A 16,137-nucleotide genomic window follows, 5' to 3' on the forward strand; every position below is an offset into this window, starting at 1 on the left:
ATAATGATTTTTTTCATTGAGTTATAAAATTCATAAGAAATAAAAAATTTTCCCAAAAATAATCAAACTTTAACCGTTAATATCTTTTAAACGGTTGGGTTTACGAAAAAAATCGTAAGAGACCTTTTTGTAGAGCATTCAATTTCCTACAAAATCTAAGGAACAAGATATTTTTTCAAGTAGTTGGAAGCGAGATATAAATTTTTCTATCTGATAATAAGAAAAAATAGAAAACTGTAAGAAGGAGGACCTTCCCGTTACAATTAAGAACTCATGCTTGGAGAGGCTTTCTTAGAGGTGTCTAGGAACCTATTTTTCAGAGTACCAAACGAAAAAAAAAATATTCTTTTTTTTTGAATCACCCTAACCTATATATGTATAGCGTCAAACGAAGAAAGAAACGAGCTAACCAGCAGATAAAGCTTCTGACAATGTGAATAAAAGGTGGAACAAAGGTGGGAATGGACTTGAATGCGAAGGTACGGTCGAACTTTGGCCAAGTAATTCACCAAACCCCGGAGTTTGTTTTCTAGCATTATATTAGTCTCAGCTTCAGTCTGTCTTGCTCTGACTCTGGACTTCTCTCGGCTGTATGTGGATAAAGGTGTAGGCAGGATAGGCGAGTACGAAGTATAAAGGTAGTCGACATTTATCCTCGAGTTCTATTCCATCGGTACCACGTCGGTGAGTAGCGCGAAGCTAGAACTCATCTCGAACTTGATTAAAGTCACCCGGTGATAGGAACTTCCCTCGGACATTGTTCAACTTGGAAACGTAATAAATCCATTTTACTAACGTCTGCCAGTACGGGTGCCTGGTGCCAGTACGAGTATTAACGAATCCAGACTCGTACAACCTTCTTCTCATTCACCCTGTTCGTTTCATCGATTCCTTCACCCCGGCGTTCCGCGAATAGAAAATCACTTTATTTTTTGGTCTTTACTTTGTTTCACTCCACGCTCCTGCTCCTCCTCCTATCTATCAAACTTTTTGCTTTATTTTACTACTTTTCGCCTGTTATTGATAATTTACCGTGAAATATCGCGCTGAAATAGAAAATCTATTTATTCCTCGGTGAATTTATTTTTTCCGAAATAATCCAAATTACTTTTCTATTGGCCGTTTGATCGTGAAATTATGTTCCATAACTTTTTTAGTAGATGAATAATATCCAAATTATTTTTCCAACCAACTGTATGTATAATAATTAACGTATAATACTCTTCAAAAAAGACACTTCGATTACAAATATCGGTGAATAGTCATTAACTAGAGATAATTATTGAGAAAAATCCAATTGGAAAAGTTTTTACGTCAACGTCTATTTCTCCGTAGATCGGATGTACAGATGCAATTACAATTAAGCTAAAAAGACTTAATTAATTGACCTAGTTTTTTTTTTTTTTTTTTTATTGTATCTGGATTCATGTAAAGTAAAATTTAAGGTTGAACGTCAGTCTGTCAAACAATATAATCAATAAATTTTTCATAAAAGTAGCCAATTAAATAGAGAAATGTTAACAATACTAACAAGTTACTTCACAAAAAATTTTCTGATTTGTTCATATGTTCTAATATGACTTGATATGCTCATAATAGGCCTAGTAGAACCATAAATGCCCGTATAAATTTTTTTGACTAAAGATAGTGTTGCAATTTTCCAACAGAGGGCGCATGGGTACTAAATTGTCTCGTTACAAAAGAATTAAATTCAAGATATTAAGTAAAAGAATAAAAATTATGTTTTTGACGTTCCTAAGAGGCTTATCTGATACTGAACTTTAGATAACTCTACCAAACCATTGTTGCTTAATGAAACATACTAATTAACATACACATTCCCCGAAAGCAGTGAAAAGTTGTAATTAATTATTATTTATTTAGTAATGAAGTTCAAGAGCTTTTTTCAACTAATTACTGGCAAAGTTTATGACTAACTTTTGCTGGAATAATAAAATATAGAATTTCATTGAGAACTTATGATGTTTTACACCGTTAACAATAAACTAACAAGAGAAACTAAATAGGTGGCTTACATTTCCGCTTTGATATTATAATGATATTAATTTTAAAAAACATACCCATTGTATTTTTTTTTTCTTATAATTATGGAAAAAATAAACAAAGAGGTGAAAATTCGCCTTTGTATAAAAATTTAAAAAAAAATGGTTTTACACAATGCTTAGCATGCATCGTATTTTTTGTGCCACGTAAACATGACCTGAAATGTGTGCTCTTCAAACTTTATTCTCAGAACATGCTTTAACCAGTAAAAAATTTTAATTTGCTTTTTTTTTATACCATGACCTTTCTCCGCGGCTATTTCTTTATTATGTATATACATATAGATTTATATTTTATTATTATTATCATCCTTTTTCTTCCTCTCTTTCTTCCGCTTCCGGATGCGTCCACCCTTTCCATAGTTTATTTTTAAGTCACGTTTAAGACTGGATTACTTTTTTTCTTCGTTTAAAATAACTTTTTTTTTATTTTAACCTCGGCTAAATTGATAATTAAAATTTTAATCTCGATCGATGAAAAATTTTTCATCAAACTTTCCACAATAAGAGTAGAAACCAAAGAAGAATTTAAATATTTTTTTTTTCTCCACTTTTTAGCAGACAAAGTATCTCAGGCATAAACAATTTATTATCTGAACCGTGAAAATTATTAATTTATGGTTATAAATCCGTTTAATTAATTTATAAATTGGACACGTCTATTAATACGATGATAAATATATATGTTTACAAAACATAATAATTAATTTATAGGCTATTTAATTAATATTATTTATTCAAACAGTTACAAATATTTAATTGTAACTAATTAATTCATTATATGCACATAAATCGACACGTATGTGTCAATAATAAATTACTGAGAAGCACAATAGAGTTTAAATTATTATCATCCGTGCCCGTGACTCATAAACATTACCGATAAATTTTCATCAAATCCACTTTTATAATCCTTTTATTAAATAAATTTTTCAGTGACATAACATTATTTTAATTTTATTACTCTCATGAACGATAAAAAACTACCATAAAAAAAATCCCGACTCAATATTAGTTTTTTTATTCTAAAACGGGCAGCTATTGAATCTTCTTAGGACACGTCAATAAAATAAAAAATAAAAAATTGATGCTTTGTCATTGCTGTCATTCACAACTAAATAAACTTTAAAAACGTCAATAAATAGATTTTTCGGATGATTTAGCCCGTACCAACAAAGCTTCACGACAAAAACCAGATAAAAAATATAATCTTCTGCTCACTACTGAAATAAAAATAAATAAATAGTAGGGGTGGACGAATATATTCGAGTTTACGAATTATTCGCCTCGAATTCGAATCGAATTACACAACCCCAATAAATAGACATGAAACTTTTTTAATTGAATTGATTAAAATTTTCAATAAATATAACGTTAAATCAGAAATTTAGAAATTTTTTTTTTACGAATTTTAAAATCTCTCTAGCAAAAAAATATCTCGAGTATAAAAAAACCGAAGTAAATTTTATCAATTTAAACAACATATATATTCATTCATTAGTTTTCTTTCGCTTTTAATCTCCGGATTCAGTGAAAGTGATGTCAGCAGATTAGCATATAGGAGTTTCTAGCATAACAGCAGGGCCGTTGAAAGAGAAGAAAGATAAAATAAAATAAGAAGAAAAAACAAGCAGAAAAAAGGTCAAAATACTTCCCAGCCGTGCGATAAAAGATAATGACATTGACGATGTCTTTTCTTCGACTCGTAAAGGGGTTTCTTTTTTCACCATTTGCTAGGTAAACGAGTAGAGGGAGCTTTCGTCCTCTCAAATGACGTTATATCCCAGTGTTTATGTCTACAGGAGAACAACTCTTTGACATTTAACAAGACTAAACAACCTCACTATTTATCCGGTTTACTATTTTACTTTTATTATCTCCGTATTATCATACTCATTATATTAAATAAAAAACATCGTTTTTTTTTTCTGTGGTTTCAGAGCCTCAGGCGCAAATAATGGCCAAAGGGGATATTTATGTTAAAACGGGCAGTGTTCTCACACTGAACTGCCGTATGTCTCAAGGCCCACATGACTTGGGAACGGTGGCTTGGTTTCGTGACAACCAACCGGTCGTGACGTCCGCGAGAAGTGAGAATGACGTTGACCAACAGCCACGAATCACTGTCGAGACAGAATGGAGCGAAGCTCTTGAATCGAGGTCTGTATTTAATTAAGTTAATATCATATAATAAGATATATATATGTATAAAAAGAAAAATTGCTAGAATAGAAAATATAAAACGATGTTTTTTTGAGTGAAAAAAGTTGATAGACCAAAAGGATTACCGAGTCTGCTCGGTAATCCCTCTATTATTAATTCTGTCTGGTCCTCTTTCTTCTTCTTTGTGGCTGTACCGTATTTTTCATTTTTTTGCAAACCTACTACGACTATATAAAGCCCTCTGAATGTGTTCTCTTGGATGATGCGCATAATATATTATACACAAAAAAAAAAAATAAAAGGTATTTTTATCCTCAACAAAAAATCTAATGCAGCAAACGTTTGCTTGTTACAGATTAAAGATTTTCTCGGCGAGAGTGACCGACTCGGGGAATTATAGCTGTGTGCCAACTACTGCCAAAAGAGCCAGCGTCATCGTTCACGTTATCAATGGTAAATAATTTATTATTCAATTATTAATGTGTAAGATATATTTTAAGCATTAAAAATGTTCCAAATACGTAAACTTACATTTTTTGAACGCTGGAACAATTTTTTTCTATCAAATTTGGTTCTCAAAAATTTGAGATTACTTTTTTTTAAGAACTAAAACAAATAATTTTTTTTTAAATAAAATTATTTGTTAAAATAAAATTTCTCAATCTATTAAAAATTATTTTGGCAATAAAAATAAAAATTAAAACTAGATTTTTAATAGCCAATAAAAAATTTATACTCTACAACAGATGAAACCAATTAATAAAATTTAATGTTTATAATAAAAAAAAAAAAAAAAAAAAAAAAAAAATATTCATACTGAAGTTAATACAAATGTAAATGCAATTATTACGAAACAAGGTAAAATTTCACAACAAAAGTAATGTCTCACTGACACACGAGCACGTAAAAAGAGTAAAAAAATCAATAGAGAAACTATAAGTGTGCATTGTACAATTGTTGCCGCTGTATGTCGGTAATAAAGTCTCGGATATGAGAAAACACGATAGTTAAAAAAAGAAGTAATAATAGAAATAATAATAATAAAGTAAAAAAGTGAAAAAGCTCTTGAGTTTTCCCGCCATTCAGTATTCCAAGTTTCTACGTAACATTTCACCTGGGCAACTGCGAAAGGGAGTACGTTTTTGCCTCTCTTCCACTTAGCGTTTCACAGTACTGCTAACAGGCTTATAACTCGTATGCATCCTAATAGAACTGTACCGACTAGTACCAGAGGAAGCTTAATCAAAACTGATTTATGCTCGAAAACTGCTGCTGAATACGCACGAATTAAACGAAAGCGAATATCATCTTCGAGACATACCGACGAGTTACTTCTGAGCATAAAATCCGCGTAATTTTTCCGAGCTCGATCTTAAGTCGAATACAAATAAAATTAATTGCTATCATAAACACTGATGAAGGGATTCCATTAGATTTAATAAGGTTACTAATACAAAATTTTTAAAAATTTTCAATAACAAAGACAAAAGAGTTTAATCAGATAGTTCTTTAATTTCATGATAAATAATTGGTTTCTTTCTTTGGACCTATAAATTCAGTTCCATGTCAAATATTAATCCATAAATAATTTTAAAAAAAGGAAAATCTTGTGACAGGCATCTTTATGATGAAATGCGTTTTTGTAATGAAATTCGATGCCATAAAAAAAGTCGTAATCCGAACTTAATACTTTTCACGGGTTTATATTTTTACAGTGATATTCAATTTACAATTTAGATAATTAAAAGAAAAATGAAAATTTTTCTAACGGGTATATTTTTATTACAAAAAGAATTTTTCTCGTTAAATTTGGTATTACAAAAAAATTCACCGGAATGTTTACATTTTTACGATTTTAAAAATTTTTGTGTTAAAATCAATTTTTTGGAGGAATTTTTGAATAATTTGTTAGTTCTATAAATTTGTTCGGTAATATTTGTCCATTTAATTATCAGTTATTGATTCTATAGCAATATTATTTATGAAATTTATTAAAAAAATTATTACAGATTTCTAACTTATTTTAATTTAATAAGTTTGATTTTATTGCGACTAATAAATCCTATCCATAATTATTTATTTTTAATTAGTTCAGTGTTTGTTCATTCATACACGTAAGTATTCTTTTTTTTATTTTTTGTTTCCATTATAATGAACTCACGTAGTAGTGAGGTCACGTGTGCAATTGAACATATTCAACAAAATTTATCACGAATATAATTAAATACTAGAGAGTGTAACTGGGTGTAAACATACATCTGCGATTGGATGTTTACCGGATGCGCAATTTTCCAATGTGCATTTTACCTCGTCTGCACTCGTGCATTGACTACAACACTTTTCGCAAATATTGATGGAACGTGCACATTGCATTCACATACTGTTTTTCCCATTTTACTTTTTACATCCGCCTCATCTTTCAGTGTTAGTTTATTTTATATTATGTTATATTATTATATTTTAGTATATTTTTATTTTTCGACAGATATGGTTAAACATTTCGATGAATATTTTTTTTTCAACGTTTGATTATTCGAGATACCTTTACTGTGTTTACATATAGTTATTTTTTTACGATTTAGAGGCTGAACAGAGCGAATTTATGAAATCGTACTCGATACAAAAAAATAAATATTTATAAATAATGGATAAATATTGTATGATGAGTAAACAAAAATATACAATAAAATTGCATTTCGCTTCCGGAGATACAAACTCTCTTTTTTAGTGTTATTAAATTTTTTTTTATTTTTTTTTTTTTTTTGAAGTTCATGAATAGAAGAAACTGTTTCATGCTAGTGAAAGAAATGTGAGAAGTTTAAGCTTGAGAAGAAAGAAATATGTGGGTCAATACGTAAAAAAATTTTTAAAAAACAGTTTACTCCGCAGGCCAGACTTTAAACTTTAGTCTAGAGCTCAGAGGGAGCTCAGAAACTTTATTATTTATGCGTAAAAACGAGCTTTGGCATGAGTCATAAGTTATAAGTTGTAACTATTTTGGTTCAAGCAAAAACAAATGATAAAAATTTTAGTACTATACTGTTGAGATAATTTGATAAGAGTTAGAATTAAAATTTTAGAGATAAAAAAAATTTATCTAGCTTTTTAGCTAATTGATGAAATTTTACTGTTGCAATTATTTTTTGTATAATTTTACTAGTTTTTTTTAGCTTTGTTTTCAAAACTTAATTAAATTTATCATATGGAAAAATTTTTATAAAAAAGTTTAGCCTTAAGTTTAAGAGAAAATAATATGAACAAATAAATTAAAGTGAAATAAAAAAAAAAAATTACTCGACATAAAACACCTCTCGAATAAAATATAGTTCAAAGAGCGTCATTCTATATAAATAAATTTAAATCGAAGAATATATATCGTTCATTTATCGTTTTTAGTTATTGGTTTATTTTGCCGACCGATCTTTTCTTTCTGTATCCGGAGCTCCCAGAGGCGGTATCACGTCGATGGAGACACATGAGGAAACTCCCGTGCCATAAATTCAAGCAATAAGTTGACGCTGGGGACGAGCGGTATCGGAATCAAATCAGTGCCAAGTAGACAAGCCCAAAAGCGCACCTCGAACACGTACAATCCCTGAAAGTTGTGCAGCCATCGGCATATTCGCTTCAGCGCATTACCAATTGAGTCTACGGCACTCTATATCACATAGATAAACACACACAAACATCTTTATACATATTATATGTATAACATAGAGATATATACTTTTATGTGGGTATCAGTGTATGTGGACTCTCTAGCAAAACTTGTCGATCCTCTTTACAAGCTTTACCTCCGGTTTCCCGCTGACTTCGACAATTATGCCAACAATGCTTCTCGTGCTTGCGCTAATATCTCGCCACAGGCTGTACAAAATCCTAGCGATAATATAGCTCCTCCTCTGTGAACTAATTACTCAAACATACTATTAACGTTTTTAATCCTAAGTTATTTTACAAATGTTTGGCTTTAATTAAATTCATTTTTTTAAGCCAAAAGTTTTTTCATTGAGATAATTATACCGTCAAATGTATTTTTTTTTTTTTTTTATTATTTTGAAAACGACAAGACGTTATTGAATTGATATTTAATAGCAATTTTTTAAAACAAGTTTGACTTATAATTTCTTAGACATGATTAATAAATTGATAATGTATTCGCAAATGCTCATGAGTAAAATTGAATAAGAGATAGTTAATGAGAGCACAAACTATGCCATATTTAGCACACTGCAATATGTGTGACTTTAAACTACCCTAACATCATACTTCTGATCATAAAATACAGATATGAACCTTAAAATTTAAGATGAGAATTGGATAGCTTGTAACTGCCTCGAGGAACAGAAATAAAAATCGATTCGAAGATTCTGTTATCAAGATCAAATAAAGTAAAAGAAAAAATTTATTTCTACGGCGCGAACAAATTAACTGATCCAAAGTTGCCCCGCAGCGATACCGAGTTTATTACTTGACATGTTTGTTACCGATTCTTTATCAAAATTTTCAATTACTTTAAAAGAAAAAAAAATTAACTATTAATAACTTGGTAATTTATCAATTGACCGGTGATAAATAATAAGATAATTTGGTAATGTTTCAGGCGAACATCCTGCAGCGATGCAACATGGTAATACTGCAGTGGGCATGCCAACATCCGGCGCGTACCTATTGCTCGCACTTATCATCGGCCAGTTCAGATAATATGATACACTACGGAATTACCACGGATTTACGTGTGTGAAATTCAGCGATGCGTGAGTGTGTGGGCAATGCTAGCAAAAAATAAATCAGAAATTATGATAATTATTATTGAAATAATATTTAATATCTCATTGAATTTATAATTTGATAAGTAAAATGTTTATTGCACAAACTCTGACACCCGATGGATTATAGGTAATGAAAATAAGTATTAAATTGTTGATAATGATGAGAAATATTCTTTAAATGAGATTTTTGGACGGGTTTATTTGCTCAATTGTCGAGATAGTTTGGTTCTTTAGTTTGTCGCGTATCTATTGTCAGAAAGGCATATAATATGAAATATAGAATACTAGCAGAATTCAAGATTTAAGTAAAAAAATCTTGAACAAAAATTTTTCTAGATTCAAGTAAATTTCACTTGATTCAAAAATTTTTTATTTCAACCCTAGATGATAAAACTCTTCAAAATAATTTCATTGGTTCAAAAATTATTCTCTTAAATAAAGTTATTTTTTTTTTTTTGGCATAATATGAATTATTGATAAAATTAATTAATAAAACGAGACTTTTTATGTATTATTATTTACGCGAAATGTTTTATCATTACTATCGTTTGACTTATTAATAATAATAGTGATATAAAATAAAATAATGCGTAAAAAAATAAAAAAGAATTTTGTATTCTTTAAATATAAATAGGAATGAAACATATGCAGTCAAAACCAGGCAATTTTAATCTCGACTAAGAAAATTTTTCGCTCGTCGTTATATTGTTCCACATAATTAATTAAAAGTCTTGTTAAAGAATATTCCTTGTCGTGATGAAACTTTTCATCAGCTATGGAACATCGGGTGTCCCAGAAGTGACTTACGGGAGATGAGACGACTAAAAGAAGTAGCGTAAAAAATAACGACAAAAAAACTAAATAATAAAAATAAAACAAGAACAAGAACAAGAACTCTACAGAGGAGAGTGAGAGTGAGAGTGAAGAAAAAAAAAATATATATATACCTGAGCAGGATTAAAACAATATTGTTCGTAGGTAACGACGCTCGAGCGCTTTCACAATTGTTCGGCGCTCGTTCCACAGGATAAAGCCTATGCCTTTTTAACTTTAGTTCTTACTTCATATGGATTTTTTTGCCCTTTTATCTTTTTTTCTTTTTTCCTTTTTCTATTCTATTTTCATCACTTGTCCCTATACCTATTGTCCGACTTGCGGGTCTCGAGTTCCCGATAATTCCCTCGTCGCTGAAAACGAGTCGCATCATTACCGAGATATTGAAAATTCAAAAGATGTCAATTTGTGATTTTTTTTTTTTTTTTTTTTTGATTCGTTTTCTTACTAATTTAGCATTTAACTTTTTTTTATTCTTATACATTTTATAAGTCTCAAATGATTAAGGCTTAGAAATTGTTTCCCAAACCAGTATCCCGATATAAATCGCACAGTTAAATGTCAAAATATGTGTCATACTATCTTATAGGACGAGTTTAAGACAAAATATTAAATTTAAATGTACTAATGAACACACTCGTTTACAGTAAAACAAAAAAATTTTAAATAACAATGATAAGTACATAAGACAAGTACGTAAGTGAATAAATGATAAGAATTTACATAAAATGAAAAATAAAAAAAAAATTAAGTAAGTAAGTAAATAAGACAAAAAAATAAATAAATAATAGAGAAAAGTAACTCGGGAGTTTAAGAGATGAGACAACTAATCAATAAGGTACCCTGATTTATTTAAATATACAACAGTTACTTGGCTGTGTTCCCATTGTCATCTTATTTTTACGTCCATATTTTCAACCTTGTATATAATATTTTACTCTTGTAAATAAATTTATCCAGATAAAAAACTAAGTATATATATAAAACATATCAATTGTCTATTATTTTACCATTATCCTGTAGTCAATTAGATATTGAATAAAGTAAATAATTATGTTAAAGTTTAAGTTTTAATTTTTAATAATTAACAAATCTTGAAAGTTACTTTTTAAGTAAAATTAAGATCTTTAAATTCTTAAGATCTAATATGACACAAAATTTAGTTCAATATTAAAGATAATTAATATTTATCACTAAATTTCAATGTTAAAATTAAAAATTGATTATTTTTCTTTGAAAAAATATTTTTTTAAGAGCCAAGATTTAGTTTAATATTAAAATAATTATTTTTATTTTTTGATTTTTTCTCTGAGCTGAAAAATGGCTTCAAGATTATTTTTATTTGCTCAATTATTATTAATGAAATTTTTTAATTAAAATTAAGTAACTGCAAAATTTTTGTTTCTACTATTTTCTACTCCATACTGTTATATTGTCTATTATTTCATCCTCCCCCTGTATTTAATTAGATACTTAAAAAAATAATACAAAATAAACAGCGACGTTAAAATTAAAAAATAAAAAGTGATAAAATTTTTATTTACTGACGAGGATGAGTATGAGGTAATCAAACAATACGTGCTCAAGTAGACACAATAAGAAGACCGCTTATGAACAAATCGTTTAGCGATGGTAGATGGATTGTTTTATAAATACAAGACTGGTTAAATTGACAGTTTTATTGGTATCTCCATCGGTACGATTGAAATATCAATACTCTCGTAGAAGGAGGAGAATGAGAAAGAAAAAAGTACATGATAAGATTTTAAAGACGCAGAAATTTGAAAGCTAGAACTGGGACCAACTGTAGACTAAAAATTGGAAAAACAAAACGGGATATTAAATAATCCTGTGAAGAAACACGCTGAAAACGCATCGAGGTCACGGATATATTGATTCGTCTATCTTTGCTGTATCTAACGTACATAGAATATTCACGCTTGCATACAGTTGCACGAATGCACAAGTGTAGGTGTGTAGATGGATATTGTGGATAGACGCGTTTATATTCTGGAGTTTCATAAAAACACATTTCTTCTATTGCTACTGAATTACATTGGCTTCCGCGGCGGAACGAAGAAGTAGTCTTGAAGTTGAAAAGCATAAACAGCATGAGACTACAAGCTAAGAGTTTTCAGCTAAGAAGAGGGATAAATATACATTTGTGAGCTAACTTTTGGTTATTCATTGGTGGGTTGGTAATTGAAGAAGGTTTTATAGGTCGACTTTTAATTGGTTTTGACTTCTGACCAGAGAGTTCTGATAAAATACTGCCAATCACAATCGTATTTTTTTTTATTTGTTTATCGCCAATTATATTTGATAAATCTAAGCTGAAGGGGAAGAAAAAAAAAATTTATTTCTTATTGTTTAAAAAAATTAAATAAAGTAATTTTTTGAATTAAATTACAGCACCTGCTTAGGTGCAAAAATTCAATAGTCCGCTTACTTTCCAAAAAAAGAGGAAAAAAATAATGTTAATTGTATTTCATTGGAAATTCAAAGCATTAACCCCCAATTTTGACACGTGGGTATTCCGGAGCAAATATTGGATAGAAATAACCACTAGTGCTAATATCGATCCTCGATAAATCTTGGTGAATATTCGCCGTTAAGTGTAAGTAGAGAGAAAAAGAGAGAGAGAGGGAAAAATGAGAGAAGTAAATGGAAGAGGATGAGGATCAGGATGCGGATGAGGATGAGTAAGTGTAGAGAGATAGTAATATAAAGTGTATGTACTAAACGCATAGCGGTATAGACGTTGGCCGAAAAGCAAACAAAACCACTTGCTTTCATCTACTTCCGCTAGACTCCTGAGCTTCGAGTATATAAACACGATAAATTTTGCGTCTTCCTCTAAAGCAAACTCTCGGGCAGTCAATTATATATTTATTACGCCAAATTATTTCTATTTAAATTTCAACTCCATTATTATAATTATTATTATAAATTTATCCATTTATGTTTTCACGACCGTGTAATTTATTATGTTAGTTAATTTCGCTTTGTCTAGTGTTATTTCTTTTTATTAGATCTATGTAATCTCATCTATACTATAAAAAAATGATTTTAAATTTTTCAACACGACCTTTAATTGATAAATTAAATTATGTATTGGGAAATATGATCATATCAGGTTATATATAGACATATCGAGTCATATCTAGCCAGATATATCTTGATATAGACAATTTTCATAACCGGACCTATCAAAACTATATCAACCATTTATGGAAATATAAAATTTTCTGATATGAACATATCAAGCGATATCAGAAAATTTTTTCATAAGTTATTATTATTATATTGTTTTTTTTTTTTCAGCTATTATTGAACAAGAGGCATTTAAGCAAACAAATAACTGAACCATAAGGAGAGTTAATAAAAACAAGACATTAAAACAAAGTACTAATAATAAAAAGCTAAAAAAACGTCAATTGGCAGCTTAAACTTGTCGAATATTTCAAATAGCTGGAGTGAAAAAACGTTAACCGTAAAACACCAGGATATGCAATATCTTTGTTTTATTTTCTTTGTCCGTGGCGTAACTCTGGAGCTTCCTATTCGCATTCACATTCGGTAACCGAGTACGAGTACGAGTAGAGGGACCAGCTAGCACAAGAGTAAGGAAAAATGTAATACAAATAAATAAAAAATTTAACACAGAGAAATATAGAGAAGGTCTGAGAGAAATGGAATGGGGAAAATAGAGGAAGTGAGGGCGGATAAAAATATGAATGGGAAAATAAAAGGAAGGCCCGAATGCAACCGGCCTGATATCGAAGCCATTGCCGTCCGACAATGAGTAACGGGGCTTCCATAAGTATCGAAAAAACATCGATGTCGATGAGGGAAATGGAGGGGCCGGGAAGAGGCTATCTCGTCCCACGGCCCGCAATAATGCCAGCAGTTTCTCTTTCTCTTTGTACGTCCCCATATCCTTTTTATTTGTAAGCGTATACATACTTTTATTTATTTATTTATTTATTTATTTGCTAGTCTCGTTTTATTTTATTCTTTTGCGCAACTTTTCCTATTTTCTTTTTTTTTCATTTTATTTTCTGCCTAGACTGAGACGAGGAGGATCGAGGAAGCGAATGAGACGTAAATTTCAAATAACAAAATGCGCCGAGTAGAGGGGAGGGGGAGGAAATCAACAAACCCCCAACCACTGGACCTTTTACATTATTCGCTATCACAGACACGAAAACCAATAAATAGAACTACTTTTGATTCTTCAGTAACCTGAGGCTGTTTAAAACAGAACTCAACTGTTCGCGCAACCGGGTGAGTACACTGCACAACCCTATCCATCTGCAACGTGTATATATGTATAAAGACCACCAATAGAAAGACCTTTCGGCTTGTAAGTCTATACATAGATTGCACAGACGGAGTACAGAGTACAAAGAAAAAGAATGAGGTGGTGTTGCAGTTTCTGGTACGTCAATTGGGAAAAAGGCACCTTCTCAACCGTGAACTGAATCGATAATGTAACCAGTCAATTCTCTTGCTCCTCTCGCTCATGTATTTTATACTTTTGTGATAACTATTGATAGGAAATGAAGACAATCTGCCGGTTCCTTTTATTTCGGCTTTTCAGATTTATATTTAAATGCGGTGTAACGATAAATTATTTATTTATTGCTACTATAGTATACTACACTGGAGTTTTATTGTTCTGGACACAGAAATGGGAAGAAAGTTTCGACCGAAGACTGAGGACAGAGATGGAGATGACCCGATCATTTTGATAGATTCGATTTCCTGAACGCGAACGCAGAAAGAGGAAATTGATTCAAGTGACGAGGGGCTTAGGCTCACGTCCTGTCATCCGGTGTTATTTTATATTAAATCAAATGATAAAAAGGAGGAGCTCAGACCGTAAAAAAGAACCGGGCAGTTTTCGGGCCCTTGTATTATTTAGTCGTGGATATATATTATATATATATATATTATTCTGGATGAAAGACCGGTTAAATAACTTTAATTTCCGTTGTACGGGAGATCAAGGAAATGGTTCGCAGTAGGGAAGTTGTTTATAAATAACACGAGATTTAGCGAATTTTAGAGGGTATTAAGATAGCTTTGAGATGAAACACGAAAAGTCAATCGGAGTTATCAAAATTGAAAGATTTTTTTTAATCAATGAAGCTGATGTTAGATTAAAAAAATAAGCGTCAAAAATTTTTTTTTCATTTAAAACTCACTATTTAGATTTATTTATAAATTTAATCAGAGGGGCATACTATAGAGTAATATTTTTATGAATCACTGTAATTAAGATCCACTAGGTAATGGTTTTGATGAGTCATAATTAAATGAAAAGTATAAATTGAACAATTAACATGACCGCAGTTAGTAACTCAATATTTTTTAAAGTGATAAAACAGAAAATATGCTTTTATACATGAAAATAGTTAACATAAATTTCGCTTTAATTAATTTAATTTAGTTGTAAAATATTTGAAAGAGATGTGTGGTGTACTTTTTAAAATTTTTTTATTAAAAGTATTTCAGAGATAATTACTCAAACGTCGCAAATTAATCAAAAAATTTTTGTTTGTACAATTAACTTTGTTTTATATTTAATAAAACATTGCATTTTAAAAGATCATATTCGTGATACTCAATTATTCTTTTATGATTAATATATTACGAATTAATTTTTTTTTTTTTTTTGTTAAAATTATTTCTATTAATTTTTAATGACTTTTTAATTCTATAAATCGTTTAAATAATTTAATGTTGAAATTGAACTACTTTTAATTAAAAAACTTGAAGCAAATTTACTAAATCAAAAAAGTTTTAAAGTATGCATTATGTATAATAATAAAAAATTGTTGGATACATAGAGAGTATATTTACTTGCTTTTAACGATTTTTTAATAACAATAAGATTTTTTTACGATACTTCAGAGGCAGTTAAAGCAAGAAGCAAAACGAGTGGCGATAATAACCTGGATAAGTCGATAATCGGTAGGATGGTTACAAGCATTGGTAGCAATACACAGCTAGGTATAATTAGCAGTATCGTAATTATACAAGAGTACGGCTGTGAGAATTTCCCGTGCATAGATATCTGCGCACATATCGAAGTTACTTTGTACCAATTTTATTTAATTAATGCACCAGACGAGAAAATGTTTATTATATATGTTATTTATAAATTCAAAAGCTCCTTGTACAAATACAAATACACGTGCAAAGAGAATATAATATTGACATTTTCCATCCAGTGAGTTTCGAAAAAAAAAAAAGAAAAAAAAATTCCTTCCCTCTTGGCTTACACTTTACATTTGTAC

General features: G+C 30.0%; 1 protein-coding gene across 3 annotated transcripts in view; it reads left to right on the plus strand.

Annotated features, from left to right (window-relative positions):
* Dpr1 (defective proboscis extension response 1) overlaps positions 1-10,822 on the plus strand; it is a 155,343-nt gene extending 144,521 nt beyond the window's left edge. For 2 of the 3 annotated variants that reach the window (XM_074238965.1, XM_074238963.1), the window contains 3 exons: positions 4,004-4,223; positions 4,582-4,679; positions 8,830-10,822. In XM_074238965.1, the coding sequence (XP_074095066.1) occupies positions 4,004-4,223; positions 4,582-4,679; positions 8,830-8,930 (419 nt within the window). In that variant the 3' untranslated portion in view covers positions 8,931-10,822. The remainder of the gene's footprint in view (positions 1-4,003; positions 4,224-4,581; positions 4,680-8,829) is intronic. The other variant, XR_012478762.1, reaches the window with a different exon arrangement.
* Positions 10,823-16,137: the final 5,315 nt, after the last annotated feature.

This window comes from Cotesia typhae, unplaced genomic scaffold (genome assembly GCF_013202065.1).
Source record: "Cotesia typhae breed Kobodo isofemale line unplaced genomic scaffold, CoteBio_Ctyphae contig_23, whole genome shotgun sequence".
Classification (NCBI taxonomy): domain Eukaryota; kingdom Metazoa; phylum Arthropoda; class Insecta; order Hymenoptera; family Braconidae; genus Cotesia; species Cotesia typhae.